General features: G+C 45.9%; 1 protein-coding gene across 2 annotated transcripts in view; it reads right to left on the bottom strand.

Moving 5' to 3' along the window:
• ZPBP2 (zona pellucida binding protein 2) overlaps positions 1 to 25,258 on the bottom strand; it is a 160,627-nt gene that overhangs the window by 44,011 nt on the left and 91,358 nt on the right. For both annotated transcript variants that reach the window (XM_073681106.1, XM_073681105.1), the window contains exon 6: positions 18,348 to 18,433. In XM_073681106.1, coding sequence (XP_073537207.1) covers positions 18,348 to 18,433 — 86 coding nt within the window. The remainder of the gene's footprint in view (positions 1 to 18,347; positions 18,434 to 25,258) is intronic.

A 25,258-nucleotide genomic window follows, 5' to 3' on the forward strand; every position in this document is an offset into this window, starting at 1 on the left:
ATCTGACAGAATTGCAGGGGTGCCAATACTTTTGGCCACCACTGTATGTGTGATTCACATTTATAAATCCCGGCAGTGCAGACGAGAGGTCATAGGTGTAAACATTTGGCAATAGTCCAGTGAACGAGCAAAATGATGTCTATTCATTGGGTGATTGGATTGTTTATGACAGAACAAAATCATTATTCTCAGCAGCATATCGTCCGGTGTAAACTGCAGGTATACGCTGATAACTTGAAACTGTATGGGGACAGATTGATCTATTAGTGATCATTCTGTCCCCATCATTCTTCCTCAGTATAAAGGGGCCGGGAAACAAGCGCCGAACAACTTCAATATTGTCGATCGCACTCATTGAACGGCCTAAACTCAGCACATGTAAATACAACCAAAATGTTTGAGTGTGAAGGTGCAATATGTGAGCACTTAGAGCCACACATTAAACTTTTGCCTAGGGCCCCACTTTGTCTAAAACCGGCTCTGACTGAAACGCAATATTTTCTGCAGTTATACTTCTCCACTCACACATGTCAGCTTTAGTTCCTCTGATGAGGAATCTTCTCATGGCAACGCTCATGATTGTGATTCCCATGGATTCACCAGTGATCGTTCTTAACAGGGTAGTGGAGTCGGAACCCATTTTGGTGGAGTCGGAGTCGGTATAAAATGGACAGACTCCAACTCCTAAAATATATAATAAATTGGGTACAGTAATTCAATGCAGTTTGTGGGGAATATTTTTTTCATAAGAATTTGGGAACGTTATGAAATGTCCTACAAATGTCTCTCCTATTCCTGATCTAAGGGTCTAGACTTTTAGCTGAGATTAATCTGTGCTGCAGTAAATTTCCAGTGGGGAAAAAAGTATTTACCGTATTTTTCGGACTATAAGACGCACCGGACCATAAGACGCACCTAGGTTTTAGAGGAGGAAAATAAAAAAAAAAAATTTAAGCAAAAAATTAGGTCATGATGCACTTTTAAGGGGGAGGGGGTCTTCTGCTGACACTGGTATAGGGGTAATGTCCCCCAATTCTGACAATATCCCCCATCCTGGTATATATGCCGCCCCCCTTCCTTTTATATGTGGTCCCCATCCTCATCCTGGTATGCCTGGCATCCCTCCATCCTGGTATGCATGGCACCCCTCATCCTTATCCTGGTATGCATGGCACCCCTCGAACCTATCCTGATATGTATGGCACCCATCATCCCTGTAATGGTAGGCATGACACCTCTAATCCCTGTCCTGCTATGCATGGCACCCCTAATCCCTGTCCTGGTATGCATGGCACCCCTCATCCCTGTACTGGTATGCATGGCACCCCTAATCCCTGTCCTGGTATGCATGGCACCCCTCATCCCTGTCCTAGTATGCATGGTCCCCCTAATCCCCATCAGGCTGCACATAAAAAAAAAAAAAAAAACCACTCCTACTCACCTCTCTTCTCTCTCCTCCAGCGCTGCGTCCGGTCTGCCTGCACTGATCTCTCCATGTGAGCCGCGCATGACGTCACTGCCATGCGCGGCTCACAAGGAGAGATCAGCTGCCGGAAGTCACTGCTCCACACGCCGGGTCTGTGTGCGCGGCGAGCAGTGAATTCACTCTCCTTCATAGCGGGCACACAGCGGAGCCGCGCTGCGGCTGCTGCCGGCTATCTCCTGTGCCCTCTCATTAAAGGGCATGAATATTCAATCCCTCCCCACGCCCATGGGCGTGGAGAGAGGTTGAATATTCATGCCCTTTAACAGCGGGCACAGGAGATAGCCGGCAGAAGCCGCAGCGCGGCTACACTGTATACCGCTATTAAGGAGCATGAATATTCAATGCTCCACCACCCCATGGGCGTGGGGAGCAGTGAATATCCATTTCCTTTAGCAGTGGGGACAGTGTAGGCTGCAGTAGGCGGCTGCTGCCTCCTCTTCCCCGCTCCTCCACCGATACCGCTCCCCCACATAAATATACACCCCCCCCCAACATTCGGACTAGAAGACGCACCCCCCATTTTCCTCCAAAATTTTGAAGGAAAAAAGTGCGTCTTATGGTCCAAAAAATATGTTAGTTAGCCACCAATTGGGCAAGTTCTCCCATTTAAAAAGATGAGAGAAGCCTGTAATTGACATCATAGGTAGACCTCAACTATGACAGACAAAATGAGAAAAGAAATCCTGAAAATCACATTGACTGATTTGGAAAGAATTGTTTTTCAAGCTTTGGTGGAAAATAAGTATTTGGTCAATTACAAAAGTTCATCTCAATACTTTGTTATATATCCTTTGTTGGCAATGACAGATGTCAAATGTATCTGTAAGTCTTCACAAGGTTGGCACACACTGTTGTATGTTGTATGTTGTATGTTGGCCCATTCCTCCATGCAGATCTCCTCTAGAGCAGTGATGTTTTGGGGCTGTCGCTGGGCAACATGGACTTTCAACTCCCTCCAAAGGTTTTCTATAGGGTTTAGATCTGGAGACTGGCTAGGCCACTCCAGGACCTTGAAATGCTTCTTACGAAGCCACTCCTTCATTGCCCTGGCGGTGTGCTTGGGATCATTGTCATGTTGAAAGACCCAGCCACATTTCATCTTCAATGCCCTTGCTGATGGAAGGAGGTTTGCACTCAAAATCTTACGATACATGGCCCCATTCATTCTTTCATGTACATGGATCAGTCGTCCTGGTCCCTGGGCAGAGAAACAGCCCCAAAGCATGATGCTGCCATTCCCATGCTTCACAGTAGGTATGGTGTTCTTTGGATGCAACTCAACATTCTTTCTCCTCCAAACACGACAAGTTGTGTTTCTACCAAACAGTTCTACTTTGGTTTCATCTGACTATATGACATTCTCCCAATACTCTTCTGAATCATCCAAATGTTCTCTAGCAAACTTCAGACGGGCCCGGACATGTAATGGCTTAAGCAGGGGGACACGTCTGGCACTGCAGGTTCGGAGTCCCTGGCGGCATAGTGTGTTACTGATGGTAGACTGTGTAACGTTGGTACCAGCTCTCTGCAGGTCATTCACTAGGTCCCCCTGTGTGGTTCTGGGATTTTTGCTCACAGTTCATGAGATCATTTTGACCCCACAGGGTGAGATCTTGTGTGGAGCCCCAGATCGGGGGAGATTACCAGTGGCCTTGTATATCTTCCATTTTCTAATTATTGCTCCCACAGTTGATTTCTTCACACCAAGCTGCTTGTCTATTGCAGATTCAGTCTTCCCAGACTGGTGCAGGGCTACAATTATGTTTCTGGTGTCCTTCGACAGCTCTTTGGTCTTCACCATAGTGGAGTTTGGAGTGTGACTGTTTGAGGTTGCGAACAGGTGTCTTAAATACTGATTACAAGTTCAAACAGGTGCCAGTACTACAGGTAATGAATGGAGGACAGAGGAGCCTCTTAAAGAAGAAGTTACAGGTCTGTGAGAGCCAGAAATCTTGTTTGTTTGTAACTGATCAAATACTTATTTTCCACCAAAATTTGAAAAAAATTTCTTTCCAAATCAGACAATGTGATCTTCAGGATTTGTTTTCTCATTTTGTCTCTCATAGTTGAGGCCTACCTATGATGTCAATTACAGGCCTCTCTCATCTTTTTAAGTTGGAGAACTTGCACAATTGGTGGATGACTAAATACTTTTTTTCCCCACTGTGTCACTTAAACATGAGCCATGTATGTCGGAGTCGGAGTCGTGGAGTCGGTTTCATGGAAATTGAGGAGTCGGAGGTTTGGCTTACCGACTCCACAGCCCTGGTTCTTATTACCAGAAATCGCACTCATCCAAAAAACGCAAAAGACGCGGCGGGCGCAAACATACCAAATCTGCCAGGAATGACCACACGCCGCAGAAAAAAACTTAACTTCTGAAGACTTGGCCTTGTGCTTAAATTTCGTGCCAGATAGGAACTTTGATTTATTTACAATACTGTTGGATGTCAACATATTTATTTGCAATCTTGCAGTCAAAAAACATTTTTTTGAGCCAAATCGTGAACAGCACTCATTGTTTTTTCCCAATGAATTTCGTTGCTTAATTTTTTTGAGCAAAAATTATTCATGTGTCTCCAGGCTCTACAAGATGATGATTTTTCCAGAGAGAGAAGTATCCGGTTTAGAGCAAATTGTATGGATAGGTTCCAGGATGCAATTGAACAAGAACTAAAAAAAACTTGATACTTCTACTAAATCTGCAAAATGCCACAACAATTTAACTCCAGCGCAACTCTCTGCAGTACATGAACTAAAACAACTGTCTTACATTACCATCAATATGTCAGACATAGGAGGCCTAGTGGTGGTCATGGATTAAGATATGTATAAATAATAGATCATGTCCATGTTACAGGATACATCACTTACAAACATCTTATGCATGATCCTTCCCATAAATTTCAAAAGAACACATTGAGAATTATTGATGATGGATTTTATTGGTTTAGTGGTCCTTATTAGGTCATAACGAGATTATTTAGTAGTGGATCATCCTATTTTACTTATTCTCCATGCACTTTCCAAAGTTCATAAAGCAGTTATGCTTATCCCAATGAGACGGATAGTCTCAGGTATAGGATCAATTACAGAGCACCTTAGTGAATAGCTAGACTCCCTTCTTCAACCATTATCCCAGAGAACACCAAGATTTCTTAAAGACTCCAGAGACATACTAGAACAATTTGCTAATGTTACTTTGTTAGAGGACTCTTCCTGGTTAAGTTACGACGTCGCCGCTTTATATACTTCGATTTTCCAAGACATTGTTATCGAAGCTTTTGAATTTCATCTGTCAAGATATAGTGCTTATTCTAGTTGTATACAAACTTCTGTTTGTATATTGTTCAAGTAACTCAATTTCTCATGGTACATAATTATTTTTTCTTTGACAATGATTTTTTTCTTCAGTGCAGGGGGGTGTCCATGGGTGCGAAGCACTCAACCTCTTTAGATAACCTAGTGATGTCCTTTAGGGAGCAGAATTATTTGTACTCTGAACAGAATCCATTTTTTTCTCATTTGTTCTGGTAGTGCAGATACATTGACGATATGCTCTTCATCTGGAGGGGTGATGTATCTTCCATACCAGAATTCGTTCAGTATTTGAATAATAATCACGGTAATTTTTCATTTAACTTATGTTGCTAATCCATATTCTATTTCATTTTTAGACATACAACTAGAAGGCATTTGTGATAAATTGATTTCCACTTCTACCTTTTTCAAACCGTTGTCAGGTAACACAATCTTACATGCCAACAGTAGCCATCCATGGCACACTGTTACGTTCGCGCCCGGACTGACTGGGGTGAGCGTGATTAGTGATCCCACTGTACCATGAACCGAGGAGTGCCTGGAGGGGCGTAACTAAGTATCAACCCGATCCGACCAAGATCGCACGGCGGCTTAGTCGACTCCGTGGACCAAGGAGGAACCGAGCAGAGGGACCAGGTGCGACTTCAGGTCAGACCCCGGTCACAGTTGTTGACCCACACCGGGGAATGCAGGAACAGGCAGGTTAGACTGGCATACAGGCAGGTGGGTATTGGCAAGTACGGCTGGTATGCAGACAGGTGGGTACTGGCAAGTACGGCTGGTATGCAGACAGGTGGGCACTGGCAAGCACGGCTGGTATGCAGACAGGTGTGCACTAGCAAGCACGGCTGTAATGCAGACAGGTGGGCACTGGCAAGCATGGCTGAAGTGCAGACCGGGAGGTACTAGCAGGTTGGAGTGCAGGCTGGATAGGGAGACAGGTACAGAGCCGAAGAGACAAGCAGAGTAAAGCAAAACCGCCAGAGCGGATGACAAGGCAGAGCAGAGAGGAACTGCTGGTGCGGTGAGCAAGCAGAGCGGAGCAAAAACCGCAGGTGCGGTGGGCAAGGCAGAGCAGAGTGGAACCGCCGGAGCGGTGGACAAGGCAGAGTAGAGAGAAACCGCAGGTGTGGTGGACAAGGCAGAGCAGAGAGAAACCGCCGGAGCGGTGGGCAAGGCAGAGCAGAGAGAAGCCGCCGGAGCGGTGGGTAAGTCAGAGCAGAGAGAAGCCGCTGGAGCATTGGGTAAGGCAGAGCAGAGAGAAACCGCCGGAGCGGTGGGTAAGGCAGAGCAGAGGGAAACCGCCAGAGTGGTGGGCAAGTCAGAGCAGAAAGAAACTGCTGGAGCGGTGGGCAAGTCAGAGCAGAGAGAAACCGCCGGAGCGGTGGGCAAGTCAGAGCAGAGAGAAACCACCGGAGCGGCGGGCAAGACAGAGCGGAGCGAAACCGCAGGTGCGGTGGACAAGGCAGAGCAGAGCGGAACCGCCGGAGCAGTGGGCAAGGCAGAGCAGAGAGAAGCCGCCGGAGCGGTGGGTAAGTCAGAGCATAGAGAAGCCGCCGGAGCGGAGGGTAAGGCAGAGCAGAGAGAAACCACCGGAGCGGTGAGTAAGGCAGAGCAGAGGAAAACCGCCGGATCGGTGGGCAAGTCAGAGCAGAGAGAAACCGCCGGAGCGGTGGGCAAGACAGAGCGGAGCTAAACCGCAGGTGCGGTGGACAAGGCATAGAGGACAGGGCTCTGTTCACATGGAACAGACTGGAAAATACAGAGGAAGGGAAAAGGGACAAGCAGAACCAGATACACACAGGTACTTCCTATGAAGTAGCGAGTGGACACAAAACTCAAAAACAGAAGTACAGAGACAACGAGTTGGAGTTAGGTGCAGGTTCAGATACTGCAGGAAAAGGAAAGGTACGGACATAGAGAGAAACAGGTAACAGGCTAGGATACAGTTCAGACAGGAACTGCTACTGCAAAGAGATACAAGAACGAGCCTGGGTATACAGCCCCCAGAGATGGCGGAAACGGACAAGAAGTAACAGATAACAGGTCTGGGTATGCAGCCCCCAGAGACGGCGGAAACAGACAAGAAGTAGAGCTGGACCTTGCAATTTCAGAGTCAAGGAGCACACTGAATGTTAGTGTTGCTCAGGCATCTCCTACTGGGTGGAGGGGGTTTAAATATATAGTGACTCACAGCAATAGGCTGGAGACGCATTAGGGGTGCGCCCACAGCAGCTATAAGAATCAGGAAGTAACCGGGCCGCCGCCCTAAGCAGTCAGTCAAGAGACATGCACACAGCATGAACTGGAGCACGGTTTGTAGGCTGGACTGACAGGTAAGATTGCGGTCTTGCATAGTGGGAGGTGGTGCACTATGCAAGCACGCCGCCAGGGATGTTACACACACTATCAAATCAATACCAGTAAGTGAATTCACACGCATTAAAGGAATTGCAGTGATGATAATAATCTTGCTGTTGAACTTGAACATTCTCCTAAGAAATTGGGAAAAAGGAGTTACCCCCAATGGTTCTTAAATAGAGCCACCAATATTACATCTGGAAAAGGTCACCAAGATTTAATTACATACAAACAGAATCCCAATACTAATGTGGGAAATAAACCAGTTTTATCTTTACAATTTAGCTCTCAGTTTAATCAAATCAAAGCTATTGTTCTCAAACATATTCCTATGCTGTAATAAGACATCATTCTTTCTAATATATTGGAACCTGGTTGTCTAGTTATAGCTAAGAGAGCAGTTACCTTGGGTAACATTTTATCCCCGAGTTTTTTTTCAATCCCAAAACATCACATAGAACCTGGTTAGACAATCCCATTTTTTTCAAGTGATGTGGTAATCAATGCAGAACTTGCTAACATTCCATGATATCATGCACTCTTACCAATCATGATGGTTAACTGCAACACATGAAATGTGGTTTATATTATAAACTGTATGGAATGTAATGTTATGTATGTGGGTTGCACCACTAGGAAGTTAAAGGTCCGTATATGTATTTATTTTACTCAACTATATAGTGCCATTAATTCCACAGTGCTTTACAGACATTATGGGCACTGTCCCCATTGGGGTCTCACAATCTAAATTCCCTATCAGTATGTCTTTATAATGTGGGAGGAAACTGGAGAACCCGGAGGAAGCCCATGCAAAGACGGGGAGAATATACAAACTCCTTGCAGATGTTGTCCTTGGTGGGATCAGAGCATTTGTCTAACATAACCTCCTCTTCCAGCTCTCATCGCGCAGTGTCACATGCATCCAGGCATTTTATTACTCACCATGAACGTCAAATTGCCTCCCTTAAAGGGAATCTGTCACCCACTTGGGACTAATCTGACCTCTAATATGGGCATAAAGGTGATAGAAATGTAAATCTATACATATCTGTGTGCCTCATATTAGAGGTCTTGTTGTCTTTTTATTCCTACAAGTTTCTTATGTGTTTCAGTCCCGGGGACTGTAAGAAATCCCCGCCTCCTGTGTGAATTACAATGCTTCCCTCCTCCTCTGCATGTCGCAGTGCCTGGATTTGGCTGCTGCAACTGCACATGACAGGGCACTGTGACATGCATGGGAGGAAAACATTGTAATTCACACCTATGTACATATACCCACAGTGAGCTATTACCATTAGATTTGACAAGGAACGTCGGAGAGCGTTTGAAACGCTTTACTCTTGACTGCATAGCTTTTGATCACATTATGGATCCATGCATTTAAATTTTAATGATGTAACTGAACAAATTTTAGAATTTTAAGAAGCTGGAAAATGTCCCTTTTTTTCTTGGGTTGCTCACGTGAAGTCATACGTTTTTCCTGCTTCTGCACGCCAACAGCAGTCCAGGTGAGCTGGTTACCACTCCACTAACAACCAATTAACTCTATACCATGTGTGGCACCCCAGGGGTCTGGTTTCCACAGTAATAGCAATATTACGTCTGAGAGCAGGTGGGAGGTCTCCTGGTCAGGAATCCTATGCATGCCACACCTCCTGCCCAGTCCTGGGAGGGGAAGAACTTCCCCTATATAAAACTAGGGCTGAGGCAGGGTTAGAGAGAAGAAGAGGAGTCCCAGACAGAGACACAGTCTGGTCTGGAGTGTAGCAAAAGCAAGGAAAGAAAGATCAGGAGCTCAGTGGGAGCAGTGCTAAAAGGAGTCAGGGGCTGGAAGCTGTAGAGCTCGCCCTGATTGAAGAGTTCTCACCGGACCCGGAGTCCGAGGCTGTGGGGACTAATCCTTACCCAGCAGCAGAAACCGACCGGCAGGGGATTTCAGGTCCTCTGGCCCAGAAACCCGAAGGCACGGTCACACGCAAGGGACCAGCACCGCCGTCGAGGAGCGGAAGCTACCAGAAGGCCCCGAGTCACCGGCCATACGGGTGAGCACCACACGGTACACTCAGGGACGTGGGCTACTTTTACCCGCCTCTAGCAAGGTAGCCAGAAGAGTACAATTAGTTGGGGAGGCCTACAACTCCGCCTGGCCAGGGGAGATCCTATCTGCTCACAGACTGACCAGGCCCCGATCGCTAGCCAGTACTCCGGGAGGGTCTACCTTTGCCACCAGTAAAGACCCTGAACTACACCGCACCGTCTCTGAGTGGTTCCTGGTGCCTGCGTGCAACTCTGCTAACCCCATCATTCACGTCGGCTGCCCTGAGGCCATACCCCTCCCGTTGGGGGTTATACCATCCACGCTGCACATCCGTACCACCGGCCTCAGCGGTCTGCCCTGCAGCGGCGGCTTCATAGCCGCATTCAACGGGTGGCGTAGTCGAACACTCTAACATCTACTGCTAAAGACTGCCATTTAGTTTGACACCCTGGGCACGGACCGGGTCACCGCCACGAGGACTACTACCCCCAACAGATCCGGCTCCGGGTATTCCCCGCGTGCGCAACGCTGCACCACAGCACAGGCCCAGGGGGCGCGTCAACTTTTGGCGTAGTCGGCAGGATTTCGTGCCCGCAACCACCGGGTACTGCGTGCCTGAAAAAGAGACTTTTAAACTTACCTGTGGTGAAGATTCCCGCCATCCGACGCCATCTTCTACCTTCTTCCCGCCATCCGTGGAGTTTTCCCGCCGTTGGACGCCATCTTCTGCCTTCTTCCCGCCATCCGTGGAGTTTTCCCGCCGTTGGACGCCATCTTGAAGACGCCGCGCGGGAAGAAGAGGGGCGTGGACTCCGAAAGCGCGCGAGAACTGGAGCTCCGCCTCACGTCCGGACGTTGCGTAAGGTCCTGGAAGGAGCCCAGCAGACGCCGACGTCACAGGAGCGCGACGGAAGGTCCTCGACCCTGACGATCCACTGCGGAGCCGCGGCCTACGGAAGAGGATCATCGCAAGGTAGGCCACGGTCCACTAGGGGGGAGGAGGATGTCGGATACGGAGGAGAGCTTCACTGCCACAGCCACCGCCAGCGCCACCGCTGCAGCGGTCATGCCTTTCACGATGCCCTATATCCCGGGGGCAGCCTGGCTACCCCAGTACTGGAGTCACATACCCTGAATGACTTTAGAGAAAAGCTGGATAGCCTCTTCCAGGTGTACCCCCTCACAGAAGAGCAAAAAGTGAGCATCCTGGTGGCCCAACTAACCGGGGCAGCCCAAAGGGAGGTAAAGTCCTGGCCACCTGGGAGGAGGACTGTAGCAGGGATATTAACCCGGCTGAAGGACACCTTTGATACCCGCACCTCAGCTGAGATTAAGCTTAGATTCTACGGGTGCAAACAGCGAGCACATGAGAATATAAGGGACTATGCACTAAACCTACAAGAGGCCCTGAGAGCCATTAAGCAGACCGACCCTGACGGCGTGGGAAACGAGGACAGGCTGTTGACCGAACAATTTATAGAGGGACTATATTGCAATGCCCACCGAACCCAGTTGCGGGCAATGGCCTTACAGGATCCTCATCTGGACTTTGCACAGTTCAAGGACAGAGCCATCCGCGTGCTCCGAGAACCGGCACCGGGTGGCGTTGTGGCCCACAGGCGCCCTACTACCGCTTACCACCAGGAGGCGGCGCCCTTGTCGGCAGGGCCTGTGGGAGCTGATGCGCAGGCTTTGAACAATGACCCGGCTCCAGACCTGCACCATCAGGTCCAAGAGCTAGCTAAAAGCGTAGCTGCGCTAACCCGAACTGTGCAGTCTTTACAGGTTGCTGCTCCAGGGAAGATCCAGCTGGCATCCGGACCGGAGGACATCCCGTGGCGTCGACCAAGGAGGACCCCACCGGCCAGAGGAAGACCCAGCGACCGATACAACGAGGACGGACAACCCATCTGCCGCCGCTGCAATCAACCCGGACATATGGCAAGGTACTGTCCTTTAAACTGGCACAACCTGGGGTAGAGGGCCAACCCCCAGGCATAAGATCATCAGGCCCATCGAACTGGTGTGACAAATACGTGGGAGGACGTCCAGTCTTGCCTGTGGTACTGGATGGCATTCCTATGAGTGCCCTACTTGACACCGGGTCACAGGTCACCACCATCCCGTACGTGCTCTTCAAGCAGTACTGGAATGACTCGGATATAACCCGCTACCCTGACGACGACTTGAGTATCATTGCCAGCAATGGTCAGCCCGTGCCACAGATCGGATTTAAAGAGATGACCATTAAAATCGGTAGAGTCGAACTGGCAGCACAGGGACTGATCATTGTAGACATTGACATACGCGAGAGTCACCCAAAGATAACTCTAGGAACTAATGTGATTGAAAATTGTCTTGCAGAGGTGATTTTCATTTTACAGCAGGTTGCCAAGAACGCCAGCTCCGGCCAACAGCGAGTGCTCCAAAAAGAGATCCAGGCACTGATGCGGCGGCAACAGGTGGAACTCTCCGGTGGTGAGATTGGAAGCGTGAGAATGTGTGACCCTTTCCCTATTGCCATGCCCCCAAAAAGTGAAATGATGATTTGGTGCCGGGCAGCTATTGGTCTAAGAGGTAGAGACTACCAAGCAATGGTAGAACCCGTCTACTCAGACAGTAGGCCCACCATTTTGACAGCACGGGGGGTGGTTGAGGTACGCCATGGGAGGGTGCCCGTTCGCATAATAAACATCGGGAAAAGGGAAGTGTACCTGCCCCGGTATGCTACGCTAGCCAAATTGTATACCATCAATCAAAATTCTGTACAGTCCGTGGAACCCTTGCCTCCATCTCATCCAGAGGAGGGTAACGGCTCTAAGAAAACAATAGAGGACTGGTGTCAGCAACTACATTTGGGTACTGACTCCACTCCCTCACACCAGAAACAGGGAGTCTATCGGGTGGTTCAAGAGTACGAGAGAGTGTTTAGTAAACACCCGTTAGACTTCGGGCGAGTAAAGGGGGTAGAACATCACATCCCCACGGGAGACCATCCTCCCATAAAGGAGAGGTATCGTCCCGTACCCCCTGCACACTACCAACACGCCAAGGGAATGCTTAGAGACATGAAGGAGGCTGGGGTAATCAGGGATAGCTGTAGCCCCTGGGCAGCTCCACTAGTCTTGGTTAAAAAGAAAGACAACACTATGAGAATGTGTGTAGATTACCGGAAAATCAACCGTATCACACACAAAGATGCGTACCCCTTACCAAGGATAGAGGAGTCTTTGGCTGCTTTAAAATCTGCTAACTTCTTCTCCACTTTGGATCTCACTAGCGGGTACTGGCAGGTTCCTGTAGCAGAGGCGGACCGGGAGAAGACCGCATTCACCACCCCGATGGGACTTAGCGAGTTTACCTGCATGCCGTTCGGACTCTGCAACGCACCAGGAACCTTCCAACGGTTGATGGAATGCTGTCTGGGACACCGAAACTTCGAGACGGTCCTGTTATACCTGGACGATGTCATCGTCTACTCCAAGACCTACGAGGACCACCTGAAACACCTGGCAGAAGTGTTCGAAGCCCTGGCAAACTACGGCCTAAAGGTGAAACCCTCCAAGTGTCACCTCCTGAAACCAAGGGTGCAGTACCTGGGACACGTGGTGAGTGCTGACGGAGTGGCTCCCGACCCTGATAAGATCACCGCGATTAAGGAATGGCCAAGACCCTCCAGCGTAAAGGAAGTGCGGCAGTTCCTCGGGTTGGTAGGCTACTACCGAAGGTTCATTCCCGGTTTCACCAAAAAGGCAGCTCCTATGCAGGACCTCCTGATAGGCCAGTCCAGGAAGGCCAAGAACCAGAAGCCGCTCTTCAGATGGGAGAAGCTGGAAGAAGAGTCCTTCCGCCAGCTGAAGATGGCCCTCACGGGGGATGAAATCCTGGCTTACCCTGATTACAGCCAGCCCTTTATCCTCTACACCGACGCAAGTAACATCGGGCTAGGAGCTGTACTGTCCCAGATCCAGCAGGGGAAGGAACGGGTAATTGCTTACGCCAGCCGAAAACTGCGACCCACCGAAAGAAACCCTGAGAATTACAGCTCATTCAAGCTAGAATTCCTGGCAGTGGTGTGGGCAGTCACCGAACGCTTTAGGCACTACCTCGCCTCTTCCCGGTTCACCGTGTACACGGATAACAACCCGTTGACACACCTGGATACGGCAAGACTCGGTGCCCTGGAGCAGAGATGGATGGCCCGCCTGTCCAACTATGAGTTCACGATCAAATACCGGGCAGGACGCTCCAATACCAACGCGGATGCCTTGTCCAGAATGCCAAACCTACCGGACGTAGGGGAAGATCCAGAGGAACTGGAAGAAGTTGAACTCCCCGCGTTCCACCGTCATGGGACTATCCAGTATTCCCACCGTGTAAGGGGTAAGCAATCTGCTACGTTCAACCCCTTACCTCATTACAACTGGGCGGAAACGCAAGACAGTGACCCCGCCGTCCGACTGGTGAAGGAGATGCTGACTCAGCCAGATGCCCGCCTTGACCCAGACGCTCCGGAGGAGGCCAAGCAACTGTGGGTTGAGAAGAGTCGACTGTTACTTTACAAGGGGAAGTTGTGCCGCAGAATGGTTAACTCCCGGACGCATGAACTGATCTGGCAAGTAGTGGTGCCAAGAAGAGACGCGGCTATGGTACTGGAAGCATACCACAACGGAGCTGGGCACTTCGGATGGAAGAAGCTGGAGTTCCTGCTGCGCGGGCGGTTCCATTGGGTAGGCATGAGAGGAACCATCGAGAGGTGGTGCAGAGACTGTGGACCGTGCCACCTAAGAAGGAAGGACCGTGCCAGCCAGAAGACTCCCTTGCAGCCCATCATCACCCGACAGCCACTGGAACTGGTAGCCCTGGACCATGTGAAACTGGCTCCAAGCAGATCTGGGTATGTCTACGCCCTCACAATCGTAGATCATTACTCCCGGTTCCTGGTGGTGGTCCCGGTCAAGGACTTAACGGCTCAAACAGCAGCTAGAGCCTTCCAGCAGCACTTCTGCCGTCCACACGGATACCCAGAACAGGTGCTGACGGACCAAGGACCTGCCTTTGAAGCGGAAGTCTTCCAGGAGTTCTGCACTCTGTATGGCTGCCGGAAGATAAGAACAACACCCTATCATCCACAAACCAATGGACTCTGCGAGAAAATGAACCAGGTGGTGATAGATCTTCTGAAAACATTGCCCCTGGAAGAACGCAGTCTGTGGCCTGAGAAACTGCCTGATCTGGTGGACCTATACAACCACATCCCTGTAGGTTCTACCAACTGTACCCCGGCTTACCTAATGAGAGCAAGACCTGGTAAGCTGCCTGTTGACCTGGATATGGGAGTCCTGACACCCGAGGACACTTCACCAGAAGCAGACTGGGACACAGAGAGGCAGCAGCAGTACCGGAAAGTACAGGAGAGCGTTGAGAGAAGTCTCTGTCAAGCTAGAGAAAGACAGGAGAAGACTTACAACCAGTATGCTCCCGCTGTTCCCCTGGTACCTGGAGAGCAGGTCTTGAAGAGGAAGAGACGGCTCCACAAGTTGGACGACCAGTGGGAGAAGGACCAGTACACCGTACTGCCCTCAAGCCATGAGAACCCGAAAGTCTGCACAATCAGTAAGGATGGAGGAGAAACCACAGCCATTGTATCCCGAGATCACCTGAAGAAGTGTCCCGAACAGCTACGGAACCCTGAAGAAGAACAAGAAGACCCTCGACCCGCAGAGGAAAGGGAAGGTATGGTCAGTACTGTGCTCGGAGACTTCCCTCGGTCTTGGACTCAAGTCAATGGCGCTGTTGTGGTACCCGTCCTCACCTTCCTCCAACCAGCATCCCAAGTGCCTACGGAGAAACAGGTAGAGCTGGAAGAGCAGCCGGTCCAGGAGGCAGAAGACCCCACACAAGCAGACCAGGAGAATCAACCCTCTGCTTATAGTGAGCCTGCCATACCCCTAGTGAGCCAAAGAGCCCGTAGACAGCTGCCCAGTTTACCTTTGACAGCTCCTACACCCTGTAGCTCAGGACCAGTCAGTAAGCTCCGTAGGTCTACTAGGGCCACTAGAGGCCAGTTGCCCGTACGTTGGAGGATTTAAAGTGCTCAAACTGTTTTATTTGTATTTACCTGTTTATTGTTGCTTGTAAATAATTATGTATTTCCAGTTATTTTATAGGTGTCAGTTATGGATTATCCGGAATCCTTTGTATATATGTTTGGAGCGTAACCCAGGAAAGGACTAAGACTGTTAAAGACTCGGGGTAGGACAGACCCCTACCTGGTTACGGCTCCCTGTTCCTTGGTGAAATGGACACCCTTGTTTTCTTCAAAAACTGCACCCGGTTGCGGACACGCCGTGACCATCCTAATGTGTTTTTCTGTATTGTACTGTTTCTGTTTATAACTTGTTATGTTTACAAAAATATGTTTAGTCCCGGAGTACTAAATTTTACTAGGGGGGAATGTGGCACCCCAGGGGTCTGGTTTCCACAGTAATAGCAATATTACGTCTGAGAGCAGGTGGGAGGTCTCCTGGTCAGGAATCCTATGCATGCCACACCTCCTGCCCAGTCCTGGGAGGGGAAGAACTTCCCCTATATAAAATTAGGGCTGAGGCAGGGTTAGAGAGAAGAAGAGGAGTCCCAGACAGAGACACAGTCTGGTCTGGAGTGTAGCAAAAGCAAGGAAAGAAAGATCAGGAGCTCAGTGGGAGCAGTGCTAAAAGGAGTCAGGGGCTGGAAGCTGTACAGCTCGCCCTGATTGAAGAGTTCTCACCGGACCCGGAGTCCGAGGCTGTGGGGACTAATCCTTACCCAGCAGCAGGAACCGACCGGCAGGGGATTTCAGGTCCTCTGGCCCAGAAACCCGAAGTCACGGTCACACGCAAGGGACCAGCACCGCCGTCGTGGAGCGGAAGCTACCAGAAGGCCCCGAGTCACCGGCCATACGGGTGAGCACCACACGGTACACTCAGGGACGTGGGCTACTTTTACCCGCCTCTAGCAAGGTAGCCAGAAGAGTACAATTAGTTGGGGAGGCCTACAACTCCGCCTGGCCAGGGGAGATCCTATCTGCTCACAGACTGACCAGGCCCCGATCGCTAGCCAGTACTCCGGGAGGGTCTACCTTTGCCACCAGTAAAGACCCTGAACTACACCGCACCGTCTCTGAGTGGTTCCTGGTGCCTGCGTGCAACTCTGCTAACCCCATCATTCACGTCGGCTGCCCTGAGGCCATACCCCTCCCGTTGGGGGTTATACCATCCACGCTGCACATCCGTACCACCGGCCTCAGCGGTCTGCCCTGCAGCGGCGGCTTCATAGCCGCATTCAACGGGTGGCGTAGTCGAACACTCTAACATCTACTGCTAAAGACTGCCATTTAGCTTGACACCCTTGGCACGGACCGGGTCACCGCCACGAGGACTACTACCCCCAACAGATCCGGCTCCGGGTATTCCCCGCGTGCGCAACGCTGCACCACAGCACAGGCCCAGGGGGCGCGTCACCATGCTTCCTCTGAACCTCCTTTTTGGCTCTCCCTTGAATCCCCAGGATGTCACCCATAGGCGGATTATAATGAGGGCAATCTGGGCTTTATTTTCATCCTAATCACCAATCTAATCTTTTTTCTAATATATTTTAATTAAAAATTTCCTATTCTTCCCTAACTACACTAACTGCTTTATTTTCTTTCTACTACTTACTCAGTGCATGCTGGGATGCTCAAACAAAGCGTTATCAGGGGCCCTCCCTGAAATAAAAAAAATCATTAATTTCAGGGGCTGGGCTAGTCCCTGTTCTATTGAGCATGAATAGGATGTTAATTCTGATGGATGCTCAGTAGATTCTTGTCACTGTGCACTGTTCTTCTCAGTGCACAGTGACAATGCGCTCTCTCACTTGCGGGGATAGCGTTGGTCTCTGCTCGCTAGTTCTTTATTGACACTGTACAATGACAGTGCGTTCTGTTGCCGGCTCGTCACATTTGATCAACGCTGGTGAGGGAGTGGAGTGCATTGCTACTTATTGTTTTTAAGTTAGGATGTTAGAAGGTTAAAAGGTTGGTAGCAAATTTTGATTTTGTTCAATTTACAAAACCTATTTTTTTTAGAAACAACTTCAATTTTAAAGTGAATTTTGAGGGGTTAATAGTTAGGAAACTCACAAACAATACTCATTTTAAAATCTGCTCCCCTCAAAGTATTCAAAATCTATTCTATTTAACCCCTCAGATGTTTCACAGCAATTATCAACATTACATTTTTTTTTCATTAAAATGTTGCTTAAGCCTCACTTTTTATAATTTCACCTGGGGTAAAGAGCCCAACTACACATTTTTTCTACTACAATTACCATTTTGGGTTACATTACATTCTCTTATCTTCAATTTATGGGTTGCAGAATGAACAAAAAAAAACAGCAATTCAGGAACTGTTTATTTTTTATTTTTCCACCATTCACAGTGAAGTAAAAGATAACTTTGTTTTTGGAATCAATACAATTACAGCAATACCAGATTTATGTTTTGCTACTTTTTCACAATAAAAGCTACTTTTTACAAAACATCATTTGTTTTTGCATCGGCATATTCTGAGAGCTATAACCTTTATTTTTTCACCGTAAAAAAACATACAAGGGCTTGGTTTTTAGAGGACTGAGTTGACTTTTTATTCCATTTCTTTGGTATCAGCATGATAAAAAAAAAATACATTTTGGCTTGTTTTTTTACTTATTTCTTCCAGAGTTCACTATACGGGATAAATAATGTGACAGTTTTACAGCTCGATTAGTTCTGGGTGTGGTGACACCAAACATTTGTACTTTCTTTTGTTTTATGAAAAAAAAAACAGAGTTTTTAGAAGTGAAACATCTTTCCATCATTTTTTGGGGGAATTTGCTTTGTTCTAGCTTTCTATATATTTTTGCAAATTTTATTGGACTTACTTTTTCATTTGTTTTTTTTTTGTAGTTCCACTATAGGGCTTGAACTTTTAGTGGTTTGATTGCTGGTCTAGTATGCTGCAATACACATGTACTGCAGTGCATTAGACCTGTCAGTTTTACACTTACAGGAGGTCTGTTAGACCCCGCTTATGACAGGTCCTAATAGGGTACCAAAGCTGGCAGTAAGGAAATCAGTCATACCTTTTCCAAGCGTAAATTTGTCTCCTGTTGACAGTCGTGAGGATTGCGAGAACATTGTTTATCCCACCCACTGGTAAAGGGGCTAACTGTAGACAAAGCAAATAATACTGTCTGAACAAACACGTGAGACATAACAGAATGCATGTACAAATGAAGCATAAATGTGAACACCCCTCTTTTGTCATGTCATGTGAATTTGTCAGCACAGAATGACTGTTCAAACCAAGTACAGGCGCTTGGTGCATCATGGTGTGGCCAATCATTTATATACACCTTTCCACCTGCTTGAACTGCATCTATCTCCACCGATCTCTGGCACTATGAAGTTAGAGCTGTCAAACATGAGGTGGGGGGGGGTGGGGATTGAGGGAAAACAGGCAGGTTGGTAGATGTAATTAAATGATTGACCATGCCATGATGCACTAAGCAGCGGCACTTAGTATGAACAGTCATTCTGTACCTAGTCCCTTTAAAAGCCAGAAAGTAGAAGTATGAGAAAAAATGACCACATTTTGTCAGTGTGGCACCTGCTTTTCTTGTATTTAAAAAAAATACAGTACAGACCAAAAGTTTGGACACACCTTCTCATTTAAAGATTTTTCTGTATTTTCATGACTATGAAAATTGCACATTCACACTGAAGGCATCAAAACTATGAATTAACACATGTGGAATTATATAATTAACAAAAAAGTGTGAAACAACTGAAAATATGTCTTATATTCTAGGTTCTTCAAAGTAGCCACCTTTTGCTTTAATGACTGCTTTGCACACTTTTGGCATTCTCTTGTTGAGCTTCAAGAGGTAGCCACCGGAAAAGGTTTTCACTTCACAGGTGTGCCCGGTCAGGTTTAATAAGTGGGATTTCTTGCCTTATAAATGGAGTTGGGACCATCAGTTGTGTTGTTCAGAAGTCAGGTGGATACACAGCTGATAGTCCTACTGAATAGACTGTTAGAATTTGTATTATGGCAAGAAAAAAGCAGCTAAGTAAAGAAAAACGAGTGGCCATTATTACCTTAAGAACTGAAGGTCAGTCAGTGCGAAAAATTGGGAAAACTTTGAAAGTGTCCCCAAGTGCAGTTGCAAAAACCATCAAGCGCTACAAAGAAACTGGCTCACATGAGCACCGCCCCAGGAAAGGAAGACCAAGAGTCACCTCTGCTTCTGAGGATAAGTTTATCCGAGTCACCAGCTTCAGAAATCGCAGGTTGACAGCAGCTCAGATTAGAGACCAGGTCAATGCCACACAGAGTTCTAGCAGCAGACACATCTCTTCAACAACTGTTAAGAGGAGACTTTGTGCTGCAGGCCTTCATGGTAAAATAGCTGCTAGGAAACCACTGCTAAGGACAGGCAACAAGCAGAAGAGACTTGTTTGGCCTAAAGAACACAAGGAATGGACATTAGATCAGTGGAAATCTGTGCTTTGGTCTGATGAGTCCAAATTTGAGATCTTTGGTTCCAACCACCGTGTCTTTGTGCGACGCAGAAAAGGTGAACGGATGGACACTACATGCCTGGTTCCCACCGTGAAGCATGGAGGAGGAGGTGTGAGGATGTGGGGGTGCTTTGCTGGTGACACTGTTGGGGATTTATTCAAAATTGAAGGCATACTGAACCAGCATGGCTACCATAGCATCTTGCAGCGGCATGCTATTCCATTCGGTTTGCGTTTACGTTGGACCATCATTTATTTTTCAACAGGACAATGACCCCAAACACATCTCCAGGCTGTGTAAGGGCTATTTGACCAAGAAGGAGAGTGATGGGGTGCTACGCCAGATGACCTGGCCTCCACAGTCACCAGACCTGAACCCAATCGAGATGGTTTTGAGTGAGCTGGACCGCAGAGTGAAGGCAAAAGGGCCAACAAGTTCTAAGCGTCTCTGGGAACGCCTTCAAGATTGTTGGAAGACCATTTCCGGTGACTACCTCTTGAAGCTCATCAAGAGAATGCCAAGAGTGTGCAAAGCAGTCATCAAAGCAAAAGGTGGCTACTTTGAAGAACCTAGAATATAAGACATATTTTCAGTTGTTTCACACTTTTTTGTTAAGTATATAATTCCACATGTGTTAATTCATAGTTTTGATTCCTTCAGTGTGAATGTACAATTTTCATAGTCATGAAAATACAGAAAAATCTTTAAATGAGAAGGTGTGTCCAAACTTTTGGTCTGTACTGTATATATATTTTGAAAGCTTCTCCTGTTCATTAAACAGTAAAAAACAGACAGCACTCTGATGACAACCAAAAAATGGCATCTGCGTGCTATCCATTTTTTTCATGGACCCATTCACTTGAGCCATAATTAAAGAAAAAAAATGGCCATCTTTTTTTTTTTAAGAAAATCTGTCGAAAAAACAACAACAAACAGATAAGTGAACATGTCCATAGACTATAATGGCTATGCATTATATCCTGGAAAAACATGGATAGAGCATGTACAATTGTGCTCAAAAGTTTACATACCCCGGCAGAATTTTTACTTTCTTGGCCCTGTTTCAGAGAATATGAATGATAACAAAAAAACTTTTTCTCCACTCATGGTTATTGGTTGAGTGATTTGCTTTCCCCATGACTCACAATCCAGAAACGTCAGTGGCTGGATGAAGGATGCAAGAGTCTGTCTGGATCCCAGAAACGCACTCAGCTTTTATGCACACACACTGATTACAAGCAAACAGGTCACAGGTGAGGATGTTACCTTTAGTAGACATTTAAACCTATTTGTGTCAAATTCTGTGCATGTTATCAGGCCAAAATCACCAGGGTATGTGAACTTTTGATCGGGGTCATTTGGATGTTTTTTGTTGTCATTAAGATTTAAAAAGAGAAAACACAGTAGTTTGACGATAAATGGCTTCACCCAACCAATAACCATGAGTGGAAAAAAAGTTTTTTTTTTCATCATTCATATTCTCTGAAACAAGGCCAAGAAAGGAAAAATTCTGCCGGGGTATGTAAACTTTTGAGCACAATTGTACATGAAACACAGACATCTGTATGAGACCTCACTAGTAGAATTCCCTTTAGGTTTCACAGGTGATTGCCAGAAACAATTAATTGGGTAAAAATAAGGCCTATTTCACATGCTCCTTGTACATGGACCCATGCATGGATTGGCATGCCGGGTTTCCGGGCCTGAGATAACTTTAAACCAGTTAGCTGAGCTTGGAAGACCTAGCATTTGAGCTGGGCCTTCCTTTGTGAAAATGTCCGTGTTTCACAGATATGTGAAACCAACCTTAATGACTCTAAGGCCATGTGGACACGTTGAATATTTTGTCAGTTTTTTACCTCAGTATTTGTAAGCCAAAACCAGGAGTGGGTGATAAATACAGAAGTGGTGCACGTATTTCAATTATACTTTTCCTCTGATTGTTCCTCTCCTGGTTTTGGCTTATAAATGCTGAGGTAAAACCCTAACATAAAAGGTGTCCAAATCGAATCTCGTCACTTTAAAATTGGATTATTTGCCAATGATCTCCTTCTCTCACTTACAGATCCCCTTAATTCTATTAAAGAACTTCAATCCATATTAGACACATTTTTCAAAATCTCCTATTTCAAAATTAATACAGAAAAATCGAAAATCTTACATTTTAATTTAGATGATACTTTGAAAAATAATATAAAAACATTTCATCTTTTGCTTGGGAAGATGCTGAAATTACTTACTTGGGCATTATACTCACAAAAAATAAAAAATCCACAATTTCCTCTAATATGGAAATGATCTTAAAAACTACATCTAACGATTTAACTAGTTTCGCTAATTCAAATCTAACATGGGTAGGTAAAATAATGGCAATTTAAAAATGATAATCCTCCCTAAAATTCTTTATATATTTAGACCTCTACCGCTTCCATTGTATGGTAACAATGACAACTGCATATTCTGCTATTCAATATATGCAAGACAAACTGTTAGTAAAAAGGATTTTGTTTTTATAGATTTGTGTAGTCTCCTTGTTGTGGGGTCGATGGGGACCGGATGGGGGCGTGCAATGCTTGGCAGACTCGAGTTAGGAGGTGTCCATTACAGTAATAAGGCAGCACACACATACCAAAGCAAGACCCCGTTTTTCTGTAGCGGGCCAGGGTGTGGGATACTAGTACCTTGCCCGTGGCTACCGTCCCAAGCCTTATTACAAACAGACAGCAAATAGACTCAAAGTTAGCTTATTTGTAATTGCAAATGGGCGATTTTCCACACGAAAAAATGCAGCAGGCGCTAGTCCAGTTTATGGATCAGGCTAATGCACATCCAGTTACGTCTGCAATTTGCGAACTAGACTATTACGATAAATTCAGCATTAAGACTTATTCAGAGGTCTGTTTTTCAGGTACGTGTTCTATTCATGTTTTTCTCACATAGAATATATACCCCTTAGAATCTATCATCTAAGATGTTCACGTCTGTCTTTTTTTGCAAACCATGTGTCCACAAGAAAGAAACAAAAAACAAAGCAGATATGTTTGTTTTTGAGCCGAATCACAGATTAAAAAATACCAATTATCAATACAAGTCTATGGATCTGTGAAAAATCGCTGTCAGCACAAATTGCCATCCCTGTGCTGTCTGTTTTTAACACTGAAATAATTACAAAGCTTTGTAATTATTATTTTTTAGACGAGAAAATCACCTATGAAATCCTATCACTGTATCACTGACATAATATCAATGATGTCTGAATGAGGCCTTAAATGTAGACTTTTACGCAATTTTTCACTCTATGTATTGAGAGATTTAAAACAAGTGACAGAACTGAAATACTCTGGATTTGTGTTTCCGCTATGTAAATAATGGTTTAAAAACTAAGATATGCATGTGTTATAGTGTAAAGATTTGCCCTGGGGATTTACAACAGTTCCGTGGTCTAATTGGTACAAAACTACATAAGCAAAATCTATAAAAATGCAGCATCAATTTTGTACTCAACAAATTTAGCAAGCCTTTGAAATGCACTTATCTTCAAGCTGGTGTTAATTTACCCAGTATGTAATTATGAGACTGCATTAATAGATTCACACAATCATCACAAGCATTCACATTAAGGCCATGTTCACATGTTCAGCATTTGGTCAGTATTTTACATCAGTATTTGTATGTATTCTCCACTTCATCAAAAATGATTATAAAGGCTGTTTATCTATGCCTGTGGGAATGTAGACAGCTACTATGATAAACATTTTACATATATTTTCTACCTCATTGTAATTTCAATAATTTATATATTGTGATGGATGGTTTACATTTGTTCCTATATTTATGAAACGTAGACACATTGAGTACGGTTGAAAGTGTATATAAAACTGTGCATTTTCATTGAGTGCTGGTGGCTATCATAGGCTTATGTCTTATATTAAATAGTGCAGAATACCAACTATTATGACCCAATAGTGGACACATTGCTGCACAGCGTTTTTTTCATTCCCTGTCTGTTTTTTTGGCATCTCTATGTTTTATATGTTTTTATCTATCGGCTTGTCAATAAAATTCATTCATTTAATTTTCTAAAGTGGTTGGAGGACCTTTTTTCTTTGTAGTTTTTTTCTATATTAATAGGCTTCCGTATTATTGTTTGGGGCATCATAGGCTTATATATGATGTCCAAGAAAGCCTGAATGCTCCACTGAGCAGGTACCTTCAATATTAAAGAGATAACCTAGTAAAATACGGACAGCAGGAGCCAGGTTTATAGAAACCTCATGCCATATCAGGTTTATAGTTGTGTCAATCATCCACTGCTATGCATTACTTGCCATTTTTCCCTTGTAGCCATTTTTATAAAATCCCTGGTTATTTGCAGCAGTGCTAACTAGGTTGAAGAGTCTGCTACATTATGTGCATGCCCAGAGGGGTCCTAGATATTCATGAGCTGTAGCAGCCCACCCACCTCATGCTGATTGACTGTTTTTTCTGATGCACAGTACAAGGAGAATCAGCGGCTTATGAGCAGGGGAAGCAGCAGCTCATGAATACAAGTTCACTAGTGCTGAAGTAGATAGCCAACGATTTTATGGAAAGGACTGCAAAAAAACCCCCTTAATTAATGTAATGCTGGAATTAACGTCTCTATCACTCTGAGATTGGACAGCATAAGCCATGGGCCAGATTCTCTTTTAGGACATGTGCACACAGAATCTTTTTCAGGTGGATTCCATCTGAAAAAGCTCTAAAAAATGTTAAAAAGAATGAATGATAAAAAATAAAATAAATTCAGCTCACCTGGTTCTCCCATGCTCCTGGTGCAGGGAAGCCTGGTAACGTGTGGTCTCACGTAGTAGAAACAATATAAATGTAAGAAGAAACTGGCTTCCAGGAATATAAAAATTTCCCAATTTTTTTTTTTTTTTTTTATAGATAGAAAAGTAGTTCAGATCAGTTCAGGTAATGAGATAAAAATTCAATGGATAAATCACATCATAGAATCCAGCTACGCGTTTCGAGCATGATACTATGCTGATTGTCAAAGCTGTTCAGCATACTTAAAGTGTTTTTGGGGCAGTAGGCTAATTTGTCCCCTAGTAATCCATCTCTGAGTAATAATAAAAGGGGGTTAGCCAAGATCTTTAGATAAAATCCCACAAGTCAAAAAGAACCTCTTCCCACTCGCGCTAGCATACACAAAGACTCCTTTTTCTGAAGTATCACTACTCTCAGGTCCGACCTAGATGATGAGACCATTAATAAATTTGGGTCAATGAATATTGTGTCCCTTGATTAGCATACATTAAATAAAGAACGCTGTGCTGTTGACAGTACTTTCGAGCGTAAACCAAAAGTTGCTAAGGCCATGAAACAACTGGCTGCAGGCCTATTTTCTTATTGGCTGCGTGATGGGCGAAAAGCACCCAGAAATTTGTTCTGAAATGTTTATTTACCTTAACACTAGTGTTGAGC

Source organism: Phyllobates terribilis, unplaced genomic scaffold (genome assembly GCF_046119375.1).
Source record: "Phyllobates terribilis strain yellow unplaced genomic scaffold, ASM4611937v1 Scaffold_5__5_contigs__length_657084704, whole genome shotgun sequence".
NCBI classification, from domain to species: Eukaryota; Metazoa; Chordata; class Amphibia; order Anura; family Dendrobatidae; genus Phyllobates; species Phyllobates terribilis.